Source organism: Lepisosteus platostomus, chromosome 3 (genome assembly GCF_059453375.1).
Source record: "Lepisosteus platostomus isolate fLepPlt1 chromosome 3, fLepPlt1.hap1, whole genome shotgun sequence".
NCBI lineage: Eukaryota > Metazoa > Chordata > Actinopteri > Semionotiformes > Lepisosteidae > Lepisosteus > Lepisosteus platostomus.
In genome coordinates, this window is record NC_142613.1 from 12134488 (window position 1) to 12154609 (window position 20122).

The 20122-nt window shown below is 39.3% G+C and overlaps 1 protein-coding gene across 1 annotated transcript in view; it reads right to left on the reverse strand.

The window, feature by feature from the left end:
* Positions 1–708: 708 nt before the first annotated feature.
* The window catches only part of LOC148674394 (extracellular matrix protein 2-like), a 31005-nt gene continuing 11591 nt past the window's right edge, over positions 709–20122 (reverse strand). The window contains exons 9-10 of the mRNA XM_088627074.1: positions 4996–5322; positions 709–2518 (exon numbers count right to left, since the gene is read on the reverse strand). Of these exons, the coding sequence (XP_088483200.1) occupies positions 2347–2518; positions 4996–5322 (499 nt within the window). The 3' untranslated portion in view covers positions 709–2346. The remainder of the gene's footprint in view (positions 2519–4995; positions 5323–20122) is intronic.

Consider the following 20122-nt stretch of genomic DNA (forward strand, 5'->3'; position numbering starts at 1 on the left):
CGCACTTCAGCTTCCACCCTTGGAACTCATAAATCTTGCGGTTGAATGAATTTTAGGAACCTCATGATTATTTTTTAATTGGCAAAAAGACACTTTGGGTTCTGGAACTGGTAAACAGCTTAGATGTCCAGCTGTTTATAGAGATGGACACAAGAAGAAGCGTAGTGGGAGCTCAAAGAGGAGTTAAAGGTTTGATTTGTGTTGTTATTTTTTTTCTCACTTTCAATAATAAGCACTGTTTATTTTACTTTTACGGCTGTATTGGTCTATTTTTCCCTGAGACCAATCTGTTAAAAATCATCATAACGGCACTCCACCACAGCCCATACCTATAACATGCAAATGTTAAACATCCTTAGTCCAAGAACAGAGCCCTGAGATTCTCCTGAAGGATTATAAGATGATACTTAGATCAAGTCTGGCAACTCAGCCCATTAATGCCCACTCAGAATGGATGTTGAGATAAATAACACTCAGACTAGCTCAATATGGTTTCTGAGAAATTTTACAGTATATGATCACCTTCACCAAATTCAACAATTAAATCCAAGAGATCAAGAATTATTTGAGATCCACTGTCCAAGGTCAACACTATATCATTATTACATCTTTCAAGAGCAATTTCAGTACTTCGCATATTTAGAAAACTGGACAATATTGTTAACGTACAGGAAAAAAAAAAGGAACAGCAACAGGTAGTCCCAGAACTTTAACCAAAGATTATTTCACATTTATTAAGACAATGTAACTGGAGTCAAAACAAATAGGAAGGCATAGATAAACTGTATACTGTATAGAGCTGCTAATTCGCAATTGAGAATTGAGGATGCAAGCAATTTCAAAAGGTGTCTTGCTTTTCTGGATACTATTGTTTCATATGAAATTCTGGGAAAATAAATTTTAAAAGAAATTCAACCTCAAAAGGCGCAAAATACAATCCCTAAACTTGACTTAAAGGAACATGTTTATAATATATGTTCTCTGTCCTTTTTAAAGTATTTATCTGGTGAAGCTTCCAAATTATTATGTAAGTGAGAGCTGTTAATGACTAATTAATTTAATTGCTTTTTCCGTGAATCTTGAGTTAATAGTGATAAGCATGAACCCACTTCTTATGCCAAGCTTAATTAAAACCATTTGGGCAATTACACAAATTTGCAATAGACCAATTTTAAAAGACATTAATATTATTTATTTACTTTTGCCTGCTTAAAAATGGAGTCTGTTCTTTTTACATGTATTAGAAAGACATCATACAAGGAATAAATGTTCCTAAAATATCCTTAAAGGGATAAATAATCCTTAAATATGTTCTTATACTGTATATCACCTTAGAAAATAATGGGGCTTCTTTCACTGACACACGACAATGCTGCATTAGACATGTAAAGCTAAATTATGTCCATCATGGCTCTATGCAGAAGGGCTATTAGGAAATTAGCACCAAAAAACAGCTCTAATCACAGTGTATTTCATCTTCTGCCTCAGATGATAGAAATAAGCCTTTTGTGTGCACAATGATTCACCAATGGGCCCCAGAGCACTATGCATTACACATCAATGCTACAACACTATGCAACAACACACAAGACAAACACATGGCTAATATTTGGAAAAGGCACAGCAGGCAAGTGTGTTGAGTACAGTACAATCACCGAGCAGACCTGACACACATAACAAGGGCATTAGGAAAGAAAAAACATAAGATCAATTCACATTGACAAACAAATGATAAACCACACAAATGGACATAGGTTAGACTCGCATAAAAGAGAATATAATAGAAAAAGCAGGCAAAAAATACCTAGATTTTCCTTGTCACAAAATAGGAGGTTTATATTTAAAACTGCACATGGGAACTATCTGTTCCTTGTGCTACAGGTCCTGTCTAGATTTAAGAGATACTGAAAAGCTTTTGCTAACAGACAGATACAATACTAATTGTGGTCTTGTCTTGAATAAGAATAATCAGAATAACTTGATATCCATGTAGCTGGTGCACACTCACTTTATCCATCACCAATGTGGGTCAACCAATGCTGTTGACTGGCAGCCATTTTGTGCCAGGAGCACAGTAAAGCACTGTATTAGCTGTGTCAATAGACTGAAAATCTTTTTCTTTGGTAACGAATACCTCGGCTTGTTTGTCATTATGTCAGTTATGGACTACTATCTTAGGTTAGGAGGGGCAATGAGAAGTGAAACTGTTGTCATGACGGACAAAGTCAGCTGTACATTTGCTGACTGCCTGTTTATATCTAATGGCGGCGACAATTTGATGTTGAGACCACTGAGGCTGCACTATTAAGGCCAGAGGCAGAGGCGGGGACGAGAAGGGTGTGAGGGCTAGTCTTCGTAGCTCTGGGGGCGCAGGACGATGCTGTGGTAGGTCTTGATACAGGAGAAGGCGGTAGGGGGGATGAGACGGCGGTCAATAAGGTTATTTTCCAGATGCACAGAGATGAGAAGAGAGTCTTCACTGACCCTGATGTCACAGATGGAGTTGAGTGGCACATACCTAAGGAAGACATTTTCAGTGCTGGAGTAAGTATAACCACAAAGCAAGGTAAGACACAAAGGATACCAAGTATATCTGAAGCACAATTAATATAATGAAATTAACTATGGGCAGCTTGGTTGTGCAGTGGTTCGCATTGCTACAGCGCAGCACTGGGGGCCTTTGTTCAATTCTCTGGGTGCTATCTGCGTGGAGTTTGTATGTTCTCCCTGTGTTTAGTGGGTTTCCTCTGGGTGCTCTAGTTTCCTCCCACAGTCTAAAGACGTACTGACAGGTTAATTGACTGTCATTGTGTCTGTGTGTGCCCTGTGATGGGCTGGCATTCCATCCAGGGAGTAGGGTGTCCTGAAATTATGTATTTTTATAACTATACATATAAAATCTACTTCTTAAAACTTTCTTGATCATAAGAAAACCTTTATTTTATTCTACTCTGACTGGCAGGTCTATGTCATCAGAGCTGGAAAGTAGAATATTCCTTTGCTCTGTAGCAAAAACGTGATCTCATTTTTGTCTAAGTAAGTGTAAACTTTATAAAGGTGGAGCTCTAACAAGATCTAAGAGACAACAAATGAGTTTTGGAGGCACTATGTTGTTGTTTTTACTGCAGAAGGTATAACAAGACCCAAGAATTAAATGCATTGGAAATGTTTATTGAGTGCTTAGTTATGGTAAGATCTGACTCTGGCCATACTGTAGGTCAAGGAGTTTGGGATACCACTGCAGTTTAAAGATATAATCATGGGAAGCTGCAGAGGTGGGATGGGGTGGACAAGTGAGCCATGAATTGAATGTATGTACAGTATTTATAGCTTTTGGAAAAATTACACAGAATTACAGGACACCCCTACCAAACTTTCATTCTAAACTCTAAACTTAAATGGTTGTTTGCAGAACAGACAAAAGGAAAACAACTACAGTACCAACCTTTGAAAGTTGCACTGTAGTTTTGTTCTAAGGCTCAGTTATTGCTTCTTCTTTATTATGAGTCAATGGTGTGTAACATTACTTTTTTTAGAAAAGATTAAAACAAAAAAACACATTTTGGAACCGTTATGTTTTCAGATTCTTATCATGGTGCATTCAAGCTTGCCTTTGTTGCACTTATTGTGGAAAGCAGAGCTAGGTTTCTAAAATACACATGACTTGTCAACCAAGCTCATTAATCATTATGCTTTACAACACAAGCAAACCAGCAGCTAGCAATATGTATAATTAAAGTCACCTAAATCTGTCTGCTTTATTCACATTATCTCTTATGCGGCCCCTCCAAATCAAGAGGAAGTGTTCTTTTCTGGGAGGAAAAATATCAGTGTTGCACATAACTCAGTTTTAAATTATGCATTACACTAGGGAGCAGTGCCTTTCCTTGTGCAGTGCGTTTCCACCCTTTGAGAACCCTGTTAACTTTTTTTTCTGGATGGATTACTGGCTCTGAGCAAAGACAAAACAGTTAGCAAGAAAAAGACTGATCAGGGATAAAGGTACAAGCAACAGATTAGGGATAAAACAGAAGAAAGAACTGCATTAGACAAATAGCTATCTGTCCGCATGTACAGTATGAACTGCAAGATTAATTAAATTTAAAGATGATACTGCAGAATGCAATATATTTTAAAGGAACATTTGGTGCTAGAAGGAGGAGGTATAGATCTTTTTGTATTAAAACTCTTGTTTTAATTTGGTCTTGGTGTGCCCCACCTGACAAGAAGCAAGCCTGGCCAAGCCTCTTCGTGACAGTGAACATGAATTCCTGATTACTTCCAAGCCATTTGATCTCCTGGTGCCTAGCAGCTGGCACATCAGGAGGAAAGTAAAGCAGAGAAAATAGTCTGTGCATGTGTATGGAGGAATGGCACATCAGGAGGAAAGTAAAGCAGAGAAAATAGTCTGTGCATGTGTATGTACTGTATAGGTAGATGGGTACAAATTCTTAAATGCTCTGCTTGCATTTCTCATTGGATCATCCTCAGAAAAGGGGCTTCTGAAAATATTTCTTGAATCTGATGGTCAAAAATTGCACACGATTAATTTGCACCAAGCCAATGTTTTTGTTTGATATTGGTAATATACTGTGCTATGACATGGATACACTTTCTTACATGGTTTCTCCCCAGAACGTGTTTGAGGAGAAACACAAGCCTTTGCAAACATACTGCTTTGTACATATACATGCACAGTCCAGCTGACAATCCTTACCTTATATGTTAATGTCTAAACCCACGCCTGGTGTGCACACAGAGCTGCACTCTAAGTCTTCCAGTAATATAAAAGACACCATGTGTCCCAATTATGTTTATTCACCTAGGATTTTATACTTTGTTTTGTATCTGAAAATGATACATTTGTAAATCACTCATATTCTCCCAATACTTCAGAATGAGCGACACTAAGTTCTGATTGGCTTTCCCTTTGAAAGACAGATATCACCAGTGCAGCAGCATCTCATTTCCAGCAATGCCATCTAAAGGAGGTACCTGATGTAGTTGTCATTGAGACGCAGGACCTGCAGGGATTTGAGGTTGAGCAGCCCACGTGGTATAGCCCTCAGGTGGTTGTTGTCCAGCAACAGTTCAGTGAGGGAGCGGTACAACCCCAGGAAGGAAACTCCATGGATCCCATCATCCTGCAGATGATTGTGGGAGAGGTGCAGGAACTCCAGGCCTGGACGCATATGGGCAAAGACATAACCAGGGATCCTCTCTATCTGGTTGTGGTGCAGAATGAGTTGTCTGAGTCCGATGGGCAGGAAGGAAGGCACATGGACCAGTTTGTTGCAGGAAAGGTCAATGGTTTCCAGTAACCTGTGGGAAAAAGCAGAAAAAAAGGAGAAAAATAAGATAAATTAAATAGGCTAATCAAAATCAGAAGTCTAGTATTATTTGCGTGCTCCAAACACTCCTACAACTGTTTTGCAAATGTAAAAATATCCTTATTATAGAGTGATGTTGGTTGGTCAGTGATGAGACAACCCTTCACCCACTTTGTGGTCATCACTGAAGTTACAGCTTTCGACAACTGCCCTGCCCATATGGTTTGTACCCTCATGAATAAGGCTCTTCATTCTACAATGTGATGATGTGTGCTGCGTAAGGGGATACTACACTTGATCTTAGCTAAAAGGCTGAGAGGCGACTATATAGGGGATACAGCTCAGTGCACTGAAGAGCTTGGTTTTAAGCTGTTACCCCACTCACCTTACAGACTTCACTGTACACTGCTTGTACTGCTACCTCTGGTGACTTTGTCCAAAGTGACAAGGAAAATAGGTGGATATTATGGATAAGACTGACCTGTTAATTGTAACACATTACATAAAATAATAGTAATCAGAAAAGTCTTAACCTGGTTGTGGAGCCAAGCAGTGTTACACCACCTACTAGCCCTCCCATATTAGTCAAACACAGGATGGTGTGTCCATTGTGGCTAACAATAAGCCACACAAGTACAGTGTTTGCAATGCACCTAAAAATAGCCATTCCTACATAAATGCAGGGGCCTGTACCTAAAAAAACAGTGAGCTAGCAACAGACCTGTAAAAACAACAAATACAAAAAAAAACGTCTTCCGGGAACTAGCTATCTCCCCATCTTAGCTTAGCTAACAACAACAACAACAAAACAAAGTGCCTGTCTAAATGTAAAGTACAAAAGATAAGGAGAGACACAATAAACAAAAAGTGCAACAAAAAGTCTCGTTCAAGAGCTTGTGCAAGTCTCCAGTTTCCGAGGTCTTTCCTAGGTTTTTCTGCTCTTTCTCTAGATCTCTATCCCCTCTGTTTATACTGGTATGCTGGAGGTCCACAGCTGATGGCAATTAGGACTTGATTCCAGCAAACACCTGGAACAGAGCAAGGCAAGCAAGACCATACCAGCACGGGGGTTAACACTGACCTGAACGTAATAGTAGCTTTGGGAAATAATTATTTTAATGTGGCAACCAGGATAATGATCTGTATTTTCACAGGACCAAAGCTTAGAGCCCACCAAGGCTTCACAATGGTGAATGGGGCTTGGGAACTACTCACCTGTATACCCCCCTTATCTCTGTCTCTCTTAAAGCAAATGTTGCATTTGTTGTTGAATGAGCTTTATTGAAAGTACATGGAGGCATTGCAGCATGATGGAGTTCAAAAGTAAGAAACTGTTGCAGAACTGAATAATGCGTCTGTGGTAAAGATGTGATCGCTGCAATGTCTCATCCTCTGCACATCTTAGAGACAAACAGATATAAACATGGCAGCGACCATTATGAGATACCTTTGAAGGTGACCATTTTAGCCTTACAGAAAAAAAGACAAATTGACAAATGACAAATCGCTGTGTACAACTTTGAATCAAAATGAGTTCAACTTTCTGCAATATTGAAATATTGCTGAGCAGATTGATTTAATTAACAGTGACGCTGAACTGCTGAGTTAAAGCACAGGCTGTTTCCAAACCACATTGAGTTGCAGTTTTGCTACAGATATCGACATGACCATTTTCTTTATTACTTTTGTAAAACCAAATATGCCAATTGGCATGTAACACACTGGCTACTAGGAAGCTTTCAAATAGATTTGAAACTCACTACTGTAAATCCATAACCTTTATGGATTGAGGTTTTCCTACTTTCAGAGAGATACTTACTCATAAAGTTATAAAACACAAATTTGTTGAGTATTGCTAAACATGGTCTTAAATCAGCTGAAGCCTTCAACTTGTGTGCTTGTGGTCTGTAAAACGCCTTTCCAGTAAAAGTTCAGGAAATCTGAAACCATATTTTTTTTAAATCTCAATCTTAAATCATGGTTACTCTTCTCATTCACATACCCCATAGCCTCTTCTGACATACAGTAGGACAGAATGGGTGATTTCACTGTGGAACCCATTTCCCATTACAGTCAAACTCTACAGCTCAGAGGCAGAGGCCAGTGAGTAGTGAGTAGTATCACTACTCTATGGCCTCTGCTCTCATCTTCAAATGTCAATGCAGCCCAGCATTTCCAAACCAAAGTGATTTTTTTGTTCCCTGGGTTTCAAATGAGTCTTTCTTAGCAAACATAGTCAAAACAAATGCAAAATGATCCCTACAACAAGCTTCTGACAGTGCTGTATGGGTACATAATATTGCCCCCGATTCAGCTGTCAGAAATACGGTGTAGCTTGGTCAGTTTTACTTCAGAAACAGATGTTCCAAGTTATTTCCTTCCTCTCCTGTAAGAGACTGCTCTTAACTTTGATTTCCAGCTCATCAAAGCTCAGTAGCAGGGTGCAAAAATTAAGAAGAGAAGGTGCTGAAATGGCTATAATGTTGAAGAAATGTTTCTTTTCCTTCATACACAGCACAGCATGACCTCTTATAAAAGAAACCAGAGCCTTATTAGCTTGTAGGCAGTATTCCCACTTTGAATACTGCTATCATCAACACCACAGGAAGCTTAACAGAATCCCAAAACAGGATTGAAAAGAAAAGATTTCTTCCCTTGCACTAACCCACTTATAAAAAATAGATAGAGAGCCCTGTTTGAAGATATATTTCAAATACTATATGTATTGGGATACATCATATAATACTCATAACTAGATATATGTAAAATATAATCAGAGACTGAAATATATATTTAAAATACATTTCACATCTATGTTTCAATATATTTTTTCCAGCAATGCTAACAGATAAATGTGTGATACAGGTATGCCATTATAGTCTAACCAGAAATGTTGCCAGCTTGCACAGTTTATGTGTATGGAAGCAAGAAGTATTCAAATCAGGTAGAAATAACCTGAGCTCAATGGAGAGACTGAAAACCTGTAAAATGTCTGGTGCTCTTGTGAAGCCAATCTGGCAAATACAGTACGTATTCCTGGAAGAGCAGTCCCAATACTGTATATGCTTTATTTAAGAAGGGAGAGTTCAAACTGAAATGCCATACTCAAAACCCCCAGCCTTTTCCAGTTTGGCCTGGAAATACTGCTGAGACCACTGCAGAGCTGGGTGTTCCACAGACTGGCCAATCTGTCCGCGTCTGAGAGACTGTTTATGCTCTCCATCACTGGAAAGACAGTCCTTATGTTTGGCATCCATCTGATTCCCCCCAACCCCGAAAAACAACTTTCCATTCAAATATATAAACTTAGCTGGAATTGTGTAAATCCATGTGTGGATTTCAGTACACTGTAGTAAAATACTACATCAAATCTAGTGTGGTGTAGCATGTATCCCAGAGCTACAGTATAAGATGAAATAATGTTTTGTACAGTAGTTCTGTAGCCTATACATTCTTTTTAACATCATAAGAATTTAACATCATTAAATACTCAGTTTGAATGCTATTGATTTTTGAAAAATGGCTGTTAATAAATGTAATTCATAACATATTGGAGGCATTCAGATAAATTTGTACGTATTACAGGGTGAAGCACAGTATGTTTATTTTTACTACTTTTGTTCTGTGTCTTATTTTGTAACTTGATTTTATAAATAGCTGCTCTGTTCAGTTCCTGTCAAGTGGTTATTGAAAGCCTAGGCTTTTATCTGACTTGGATAAAGATTTGAATTATGGAAATATGTACATTTGAAGTAGACCTGAGAACATGTGTCCTTTCTGAGATTGTGTGTAAGACATGGCCATTCTGGGATAAGGACAGAGGAGACAATGGAAAGTGAGGATGGAAGACAGGTGGAACTCAGTTTGACTTGGAGAAAGAAAACTGACATTGTGAAAATACATTGTTGAAATAATAAGGCCAATTTAATAATGTAGCTCTGATGGATAGACATCCGTGCAGGGAATGGTCCTGTCATGTGTCTTCAACTGCTGGGATAGGATCCATCTAGGTATGACCCCTACTGGGAATAAACAGCTTTCTGACAGCAGGTGGATGGATGAATATTGAAGCCTTTAAGAGTCTCTTGGCTGTGCTGAGGTGTGTGTTTTTGTGTTTGTGTTGTATGAGTGGTGCTTGCACACACTGCACCTCTAATTTTATGTTATTGGTGTTATGCCTGGGCGGGTCTGAGCTTTCAACCCTTGGTCTCCTTGGAGACCAGTCGCATTCGACCCCACCCGGTGCTTCACTGGGAAGGTTTGGCAGGCTCTGCTAGCCAACTGCCGCCTGTTAACCATGATCTGCACCATATTTAGTCCCCTCAGTACCATTCCTCAGGGCTTCCTTTTTGAGCCTCGCTCTGTTCCAATCTGAAAGATCTACAGTATTTTTCAGTGGTGTCTTGCTTCCTGGAGGCCTAGGCAGCTTAAAACTTCCATCTGGCAGAGTCGTAACAAGTGGATTTGTGGATTTTAGTTGCAGTAGAGGCTTTTTTCTGTAACACTTCACTTTTCTTTATGAAGTTTACCTGGGATGGAGTTCATCCTATCTTTACCAAGCAAGCAACTGCACAACCTGAATGGTAATTTGTCACTTTTCTGCTGAAACATGATCCAAACCTTTGCATGTTGTGTGTGTGATGATTTCGTTTCCATCACAAGCATCCACAATGGAAAGAATCTGCATGTAGGAGAGCACATTACGGGTTTTGTTTCAGGCACAAACCTCTCTGGTGGCATAATCCAAATATACCAATTGGCATGCAACACACTGGCTACTAGGAAGCTTTCCAATAGATTTCAAACTCATGATTTATAGCTTACACCAGAGTGAATTTTGTTTAAAGCACATTTCGTTTAAAGTACATGTGTCATATTGCATTTTGTAGTTTGTTTAATGTGCCTGCAGACAATGAGGGCAGGGGACTACACCTGGACATTTTCCTTTTCTTGATGAATCAATCTGTCACCTCTCTCCTGAATACAGGACAACACTTTGAATCAGTAAATATTGTTCCATTGGATCTCAGAAATAGATTAAGAATGTTGTGTGGCATCTCTGGAATGCAGCTATGATCCCAAAGACTCAACTCTGTCTATAAACTAAGAACATAAGAAAGGTTACAAATGAAAAGAAAATGAATTATTTTTTGTCCCACTTAGCCTGTTTGGTAGTTAGTACTGTACCAATCTGGATCCAAGAATCTGATCCAGCCAGTTGAAAAAAGCTGGTCAGCCTGTTAAATACTCCGATAAACCGTTAGGTAAAGAAGTCTCTCCTGTTCTCAATGAGAAATTATCATCCATCCATTTTCTAACTGCTTCGTCCAATTAAGGGTGTTGAAAGACTAACAACAAGAGACAGGTAACAGGCTCAAGGCCGGATGAGATGCCAGTCAGTTGCAGGGCAAACATGCACACACTCACACCAAGGCCAATTTTCCCAAAAGCCAATTAACCTGTCAGTATGTTTTTGGATGATGGGAGGAAACCCCAGAGAAACCTCACGGGGAGAACATACAAACTCCACACAGATAGCATACGAGGTTGAGAATTGAACCAAGAGTTCAAGCGCTGTGAGGCAACTATCACCATTGCTGCCCACGAAATTGCTGTATTATATATAAATATATTTTTTCTAAACTTCTGTTAATATAAAATGATAACGTAAGGAACAATAACTGGGTATTCCTAAGTCTATTTAAAAAGAGCATAGAGAAGTACAACAGAAAGCAGCAGCAACTGCTTTAAAAAAAAATGTTTTAAAAGTTATGGACAGCAAAGTTGTGTCATTGCTTCATCTATACAGTTACTCCAGGTACACTTTCAGCTTACTGAAGTATTTGCCATTGATTGAAATGTTGTAATATAGACAACATACTGAGGATTTTGCATTACAGTAATTAACTGGAGTGTTTCTTTCAGAAACCATAACAGAAACTTTATTTTCATTTTGGCTGATGTATGCATGGAAGAAACAGAAAACCTTTTTTGACTAATTTAATGTTTTTGGTACTTTTGAGACTCTATATAGACAAAGTTGGAAATAAGGAATGACTAAAAGTCTAAAGACTTATTTCTAATCTTAATGTCAATCCTTTATGGTTATAACTTGAAATACAGTACTCTTTACTTTGAAGACAATGACACCAAAGATCCCAAGTAACAAACAGCAGTACAAACAGCATACGGATGTACCTCATACAATGGTTCCTTTGGTTTTGAGCAAGGAATACAATACTCCCTGTGAAACATCCTTTGCCATAAGATTACTTTACATTTCTCAAACACTAGGTTTAAAATCATGTTTTGATTATAGGAGAAAATAAACTGGACTGTAGCCAATACAAAATATACTAGATTTTTTCTTTCTTGTTTGTAACAGCGTAAAATAAACACAATCTGTCACGCCACTCGAACAGGACTCAAAAAGCCCGGGGAGTTTTAAACTCAATCAAGCCGTGACAATCAATGCAATATAATGGTACAACGCAAAATCATTTCTGATCCTAGATTTGCAAGGACATCCAAAACGCTATCATGCTCTGTCATGGTCAGATGATATTGGCACCACATTCTCAGTCAGGATCCAGCTATGATTAACAAGGGCCTGTAGGGCATTGATCATTAATGCAAAACAGCAGTGGGCAAAAACAATGGCAGCTTCAAGATTTGTGAAGCTCTTCTACAACAGAATAAATCTCAGATTAGTGTAGTGCCTTATCGCGGTGAGACATCTCAAAGTAGTGGGCAACACGGTCAAATGAAATAAGCCAGGATCTGCAAGAATCAAACATTTTACAATCCTATGTTTTACAAAGTGGCCAAAGAAGACCTCAACACAGACATCAGCAGCATAAGACTTCAACAGGACATACACACCCAGCCATATCAGTGGTAAACACAGGTGAAGCAGTGCCAATGACTGCTAATTAGCAGAGCTACAGCTAGATGCCTTCTGAAGTGTAGAATATACAGGTTAAAAGATGGAGAAAATTTTCAGTTTTAAGAAGAAAAAGAAGAGGTATAAAGATGCTCAAAATATTAATGGCTTTGAAATTTCTCCAAACTCAAGTTAAATCCTTTCTAAAGATCACTGGTTCAGACTAGGTTATTAGCCTACCACGACCAGTTTGGGAATGGGAATGGGACCTTAACACACAGAGAGGAGGTAACCTGCAAAGGTGGGGGAGGGATGCAAAAGATGAATGTGAAGGAGAAGAGGCTTCTGTACGGTATTTATAGTTTTTTTTAGGAAATGATGTGAGAAATGATAATGATTTTGGGCAGCGGAGGTGAAAGAAAACGTGCTGTTATCCCTCCTGAACTTTCATTGTAAAGCCCACTATATTTTAAATGCTGTAGATGGGGAAAAAATAGGCCAGTCGGAATCCAATCTCATCAGGGTTTTCTGTTCTGGCTAAATATGAATTGGGCTGTGCTCTTCCATTATAGCATTAATTCTCCAACTATTAAAAATCAGTTGGGAGGCTTGTTTTTGAAGAGCATGAGAGCTACAGTACACATCTGTTTAACGCTGCAGATGGTCAGCCGTTGTCCCTTGAGGGTGAGAGCGAGGTTTTATGTAACCTATTCTAAAACTGAACTATGACCAGGCCTAAATTTAAGAAAGATTAGCCAGAGGTCCCGCAGTAGGATTCTGTCCTGTCTGTAAATGACCTTTGTCATTTATTGCTTTAAAGAGATATGAACTTTAAGCTGTCATACAACTCAGTATGACATAACACAGCTGGAACAAAAGATCACATGCAGTAAAAAGTTACAGCTGAGAGGAGGTCATTCAACTGATCCTATTTGTTTGTTTACTCGTATCATACTAATCTGAAAATAACATGTTTTTTGAAGGGCCACAGGTGTCAAGGGGTAACCGCAGGGCAGCTGGTTTGGACCCTATGCGAGGCTGTAGCAGAGTAATTATGGGAAAGGTTACGTAAAGTTCCAAATTAGTTACCAAATCCAAAAAACGTAAAGCGATGCCGTAGTCCAGGGATAGAGCAAGGATTTCAAGAGCCAAGAAAGACGATCAGGTTTAGAGTATTAATCCGAAGGGAAAAGCTAGGAAAGAGCTTGGGAGAGGGTACCTCAATAGTGAGCAGAGACTGAGTCGAGTGAGAGGGTATAAATAGGGAAAAGCATGTGAAATGAAAATTGAAAATTGATTAATTAGTGCGTGGAGGTTTACAGTGAGAAGTGCTCATGAGTATGAGGTGACGTCTTAGTGCTCGTGTGCAGTTCATGACAACGAGGAAATCAGGATTTCACTGTTTGGTTCTCTGTGCCCCATTGTATTGCTCCTCTTGAAGTATTAGTATTGACACGCATATTGACTGTGTCAGTATCATCTAAACTTTTCACTGCCCAAATCCAGTAAAAATGTAGCTTCTTTCATCCACAACAAAAGTGGTTCTGTCTTTTTTTTTATGTGCTGTGTGTCTGGCATAAAGCCTTCAGCTAAAACTGAGTCCTTTGGACCCTTAAGACATTTCTGAACTTGTTCTTCCTATGGTATTTTGGCACTGGTGAGCAAGCTAGTGAGCATGTTAGGCCAATTGTAATTGTAGCGGTCTTGTTGTTGTCCTGTTGGAAAATCAACACTTTCCTTGGCTCACAGGAGTGGAAATGCTTCAATTTTTGTCAATGTACTGCTGAGTGGGGAGCTTGTCCTCAATTTGCAACAAAGTCGTTCTTCTCTTGAAACAGATGTCTCACCACATCACCACATTTCAGCTGCCCTCCTCTTACACTCACCATGATGTCTGCACACACATGTCTTCCTTTAGGTCTTTGAAAGACAAAACAGCAGGGTCAGGGAGCAAACCTCTCCCCCACTCTCCTTACTGTCACCTCAGATGTTCTCTTATCCACAGTAGACAATGATTTCACCTTTAAACTTTCAACTTTAACCCTGAACAGACTCCAAGCAGATCATTTTAAGCAGAAGGTTAGCTACAGTCACTCTGCTGATATCCTCTCTGCTGATATGCTGGCTACTTCTTCTTTGTGACTCTCCTGCTGTAGCCATGAAAACAATTGAAAACAATTACACTTATGAATTAGCTGGTATGTGAAAAGTTTAAAAAGGTAATGCAACCCTTTACTTTCCAGTGGAATAGAAATATTTTGACACTGAACTGTATCTGATCTGGAAGCTTTCACCCTTCAGGCAGTTAGCCTATTTTATTTACAGTAAGTGAGACGGTAAGGAGCGAAGTGTGAGGGGAGATGGGAACAAAATTGCAAGACTTCTGTCTAGGACACAGCCGTTGAATACTGCAGCTTTTCAGAACACTGAAACACTACTTCCTGTGCAGCTTTATGGAAGTATTACAGGAAAAGATTTAAATGCAGCAGACAATCACTAACAATTATGGAACCTACCAGAAGTCAACAAAAAGACACAAACAGTCCCTTGAATAATGTGTGAAAAATGCTGCTGACGATTCTGTAATTAATCGCGTTTGCTAGGAATCATCCTACATATTTTATTTTCACTCCTGTGAATGTTCCGAGCATTGTTTAACGCTTCCAAGAACTTGAACTTCTATGAAGGATGGATTTCACCTTGAAAAGTATTTGCACTTAAATTCCCCCCTACATGAAGGGATTAGCCTGGACCAGTCTGAGACATGGGTCAGGCAGAAGATGGCTGTGGTTTGAAGTTCAGCAAGGATCTCCCTCCCCACACCCAGAAACACATATTCTATCCCACTGGCTCTTCATCCCCAACAAGATGATTTCTAATTAAAATCAAATGCAGGCAAAACGCTCTGGGACTTTCTCACACCACAGGACCAGCCTAATCCACTGGCATTTCCTTTAATAAAACAGCAGCGCTGGGAATAATGGGATGGGTGTTTTTCGAGAAAACAGGACATTTTTGTTCAAATTTATTTTCGCTACATGTTGTTAGATATTAAAAGTGTTTTGGTCAGAATTACTGAAAGGCTTGCAAAAATGTTCTACATATTCAGAACAAAACTTGTAGAGAGATATATTTTATCTGATTGCAATCATCCCTGTCTATTTACATTTAATTACACCTCTTGGAAATAATAACAGTAAATATGAGCATCCAACTTTACAGGATGACTTTAGAAGTTTCTTTTGATTCTGTTCAAAATCTGATCCAATTTCTAATTAAGAGTATTACATTTTTTATACCGATATAATGAAGCTGATTTTCTCAAACTACTGTATGATTGTGTGAAGAAAATGTAACTTTTCTCATTCCCCTGCTCAAAACCTCCATTCTTTAAGAGCTTTGAAAATCATACTGTCAGTTAGTTTGAAATATTGCCTGCTAGACATTCAAATATAACCCCTAGGTACATACTTATATGGAAATAGGGTATCATTAGGTCAGAATCCAGCTAAAAAAGGTGCACATTTATCCATCCATAAGTCAATCAATTATTATGACATTAGATGCACAAAACTAAAGGTAACACTATAGGGAATGGATGAACTTTTGATTTAAATTTGTATTAATCAATACAGTCTGAGAACAGCAGCATTCCTTAGGAAAACACAACAATCCAGAATCTCTTACAAAAGTGCTATTCAGTGCTCAGATTCCCTGGGTGATACAGTATATGTTATGTTTCTCAGATCCTGCACCAGATTGAAAGGAGAAGCCCTAAATCAAAGTCTAGTTTTTATCCCACCAGGACCCGTAAAGGCAGCACATTTGTGATTCATGCCGTATCAGAAGTAGATCGCAGGGAATTTAGAAAACATATTCTGGCAAAACAGGGCTATTTAATAGTCTGTAGTAGCTTCCAGATCACAGCCTGCCTCCATAAGCCCAGAACCAGGACTGCTGAATCATTCATTTGATGGTACATTTTATAGTGAGTAGTAGTTTTATAGTAAGAGGAAAGAAGCTGAAGTATTACTAGTAGCTGAGCTAATCCCATCTAACAGCTAAGCACAGGATGCTGGCATACGTTACTGTAGATGTCTGGAACCAGAAAAGACCACATCACTCAGTAGCACTCTCTAGTTCCATAATCCTACTTTTATCCTCATTTTTTTCACAGATACCATAATCTAAAAAGAAATGTACTGCAACCAAACAGTTAGCATATAAATGGTGTTATTATATAGTCCCTTCCATCCCACAGGATCACAAAGATCTTTACATACTGTATCCATCCATCCATTTTCTAACCATTTCTTCCAAGGTTGCAGGGGAGCTGGACACAAACACAGACAATGTAAACACTCACACCAGCATCAAACTTCCAAGAAGCCAATTATCCCTCCAGTATGTATCTGGACTGTGGGAGGAAACCTAGAGGAAACCCACACAAACATACAAATTCCAAGCAGCCAGCACCCCAGGAACAACTGAACTCGGGTCCCCAGTGCTGTGAGGCACTGTGCCATCGTACTGTCTGATCTTTTACATGTAGGATGAAAACCCATTTCATCCACCAGGATCATGCATGGTCATCATGCCATGAAGTGCCAATAACCCCTCTACACAGTGTATCTGGAGGAGAAGAGAGAAAAGGCCCACAATTAAGCCCACAATTACTGAATGTTAGTCGGGACACCGGGAATAACATCCTCATGCTTTTGAAAAGTGACATGGAATCTTTAATTAGTTAAAACTTTGCTTTAAAGTTTTATTAGGAGCTACAGCACACAGTCACCAGGCAACTGGGTTCAGGAACTCGAATCCAAATGGAAGAGCGCCACCTACTGGTCTGCCACAGGTACTTGAACCATTAACCTCCAGTACTGACAAAGCCAAGCCTTGAGTAGCGTCAGACATTTGAAAAGACTGGTCTACAAGATGGAGATGTTCCTGCCATTACAGATTGTTTAGGTCAGAAAAAGGCAAGTCAAAAAGCTTTTTGACATCTGCTTCCTTTTATCTTGCACTGCACGCATGACTGAGCACTTGAGGCTATAAGGGCTCAATTAAAGCAGGAACTCTTCAAAAGAAAATAAGAAAAATCTTGCAGTGTATGCTAACTGTTTTGCTGAATTGAAAATAATGATGGGATAATAAACTTTCAAGGCATGCCAGGTGCATTGCTGAAACTGTCAACACAATGTTAGGCTGATGAACCATTACAAAATTAGGAAGGATAGAATGTCTTCCTGATGTATATCACACAGCTAATAAAAACTGGAATGCCTTCAAAATGGTACTTAGTAAAGTAGAAAAATGTTAAGTCTTATATACAAAGTTGTTTCTCCTTTAAAATCAATGATCCCGTAATACAGGCATTTAGAATGAAAACAAAACCTCTTACAGGTGTGTCTAATATCAGTACAGTGGTCTTGTTGCCTACATTATGAAATGTAATTAAGTAAAAGCAATAAATGTAAAAACAGAAATGTGTTGTATGTAGAAACTCCATAAAACAAGATAATTAATTTTTTGCCTATTGTGTTACATCCATTAACAGTAGTTTGATTCTACTCACAGAGCATATTAGAACTCTGAACAAAGGGCCAAGCCTTTTGAAATGAAGTGCAGCACACTTCTAAATTGTCACTTTTTAGTTAAAAGACACCAAGCCATGTCTGCGGTGAGCCCCGCCTTCCCTGGAGACCTTTGTCAAAAGACAGAATTTATATTGGCAGAATATGACAGAGCTGGACAAAGACAGTGTGTAACTAGAGCGGTCTAATTGTACTGTTCCTGAATTCAGAGCAGCCAAGGCAGTCATAAACACTGGTTTCTAGCAGCCAAATGAAATGAAAATAAAACAGCCTAGCCATAGTAACTCTACATCATGGTCTCCTGCCAGGGTGAATTTTCCACAGCATGTGTTTCCAACACTGTGTCCTGGTAGACTGGACTGCCAAACTCCCATGAGCCCTCAAATATCTGCAGAAGAGCAGAGAGCTGGTCCATTGTTTCAGGACAGGCCAGGACTGAATTCTCATTGTTCCTCCTGAATCTGAGGATCAACTCGTGGATGAAGTCTCCTCTCCAGGACTATGGCTAGGCTTTTCCAGGGAGGCCCCATAGTTGGAACACACCTTCAGTTCCCCTTTCATAAAAATGGTTTGACATTCCAGAGGTACTATACCCATCTTCCATGTAACAGTGAAGAGACATGGTAAGCATGACACCCCAGATTTGTCCAGCTGTTTCAACATCTTTGGGCAAATCTTTTCCATCCCTCCTGCCTAACCACTGCAAAGGCACTATACCACCACAACATTTATAGGTTCAGTCCACATCTGATTCCACATCCAGTCTACTTGGTTAAGGAAATCCACATTTCATTAGTCTCAGGTCAATATTTTAATGCCATATCTGAAAACAAAGACACTTCATCCTAAGGTATAAAATAGTTTGCCAGAATGCCTCTATGGCCTTTCATTTAAAGGAAGCCACCATCTTGATCCAGGCTCATTACTGGGGGTCATCAGCCAAGATAGTCACCTGGTGATTGGACATTGCTGCAGAATGAGACACAGCTAGAGGTCTTGAAGGGAGAAGAGCTGTTAGGATAGGCTCTCTGTGGAGTTAGCCAGACATCTGAGCAGTCAGGAGACTTACTATACTACTGTACTCCCTCACCAGTCATGGAGTAGGTCACTGTGAATACTCCTTTGGCTAATGTTGCCATGAGAAGATCCTGACAGTGCCTCATCGACCATGGTAGAACATCACTGTAATAGTACACTTAAGGTTAAGATTCCATTCATGAGACTGTTCAAAATGCCATTTGGTGTCAGTAGCAGTCTACTGTGGAGAAACAGTTTTGTTTTTCATGCTTTGGTAGATTTTGCAGGCAGTGTTGAGAAAGCCACAGTCCAGAATGTTAAAAAGAGTTAACTGTCATCTTAGCCACAGCCGAAATGCCTTTTAATTCAAGGCGTGCTTATTACTTTAAAAAACTGCAGTGGTAGCTTGCATCAAGCACCACTTCTCCACTTAAGTAGGGGAGGGGGTGGGGGGAGAATAAAAATGAATCTTTCTCTCCAGTCCAAATTAAATATTTCTGTAATTTAACAGATGGCATATTCACATTCTAGCACTCACATTACTTTCTGAAATGTAGAATACCTTAAGCGTAGAGATTACCTACAGATCTTGTATTGCTGGTGAAAATGTTAGAGAATACTGCAGAACATCTACAGGGCTGGTAGAGCAGTAGCAGGTACCAACACTGCAATGACAGAAGGAAGCTACTGCAAATACTTCGCTGGATGCTATTACCAGTCAAGTGCAGATCCAGCTGTTCTAAAACAATGCTATAAGCAAATGATGCTGATACACATGCATTCACTGTAGCTTGCTGGATGATGGAATTACAGGCAGTGTATTTTTGTAGTATATGCTGTACTTCAAAGGTAAAACTGCAAAAACACCATAGTAAGCTACACAAGTTTTCTTGCCACATGAGGATTCATTCTCTTGGTTGTTGTATATTTTTGGCTCTACAGCCAGCCCTCACACTCGCATAAACAACTCAGAAACATTCCCCTCCAGCGGACATTCTCTGACCACAGGCTGAATTGAAAACATCTCTTCATGTTCTAGTATTTGATTCTTTTCTGTGATCTTGAGGGTGTCAGACCTCATTTTAAAATTCGACACTAAAGTAATCTCAGTGATTCCTACACTAATATGAAGTGCTTGACAAGACAGATCTCAGTCATAAATTGCAATCAGTCTCTATTTCTTTTACAGTGCGTGGACCACTGTGGCTATGAAAGGATGCAGATTTGTTCCAGTGAATGTCTCCCCCTCCTGGTTGGCTAAGTACAGTACCTTAGGGTTAAACGGCTTCTTTTTA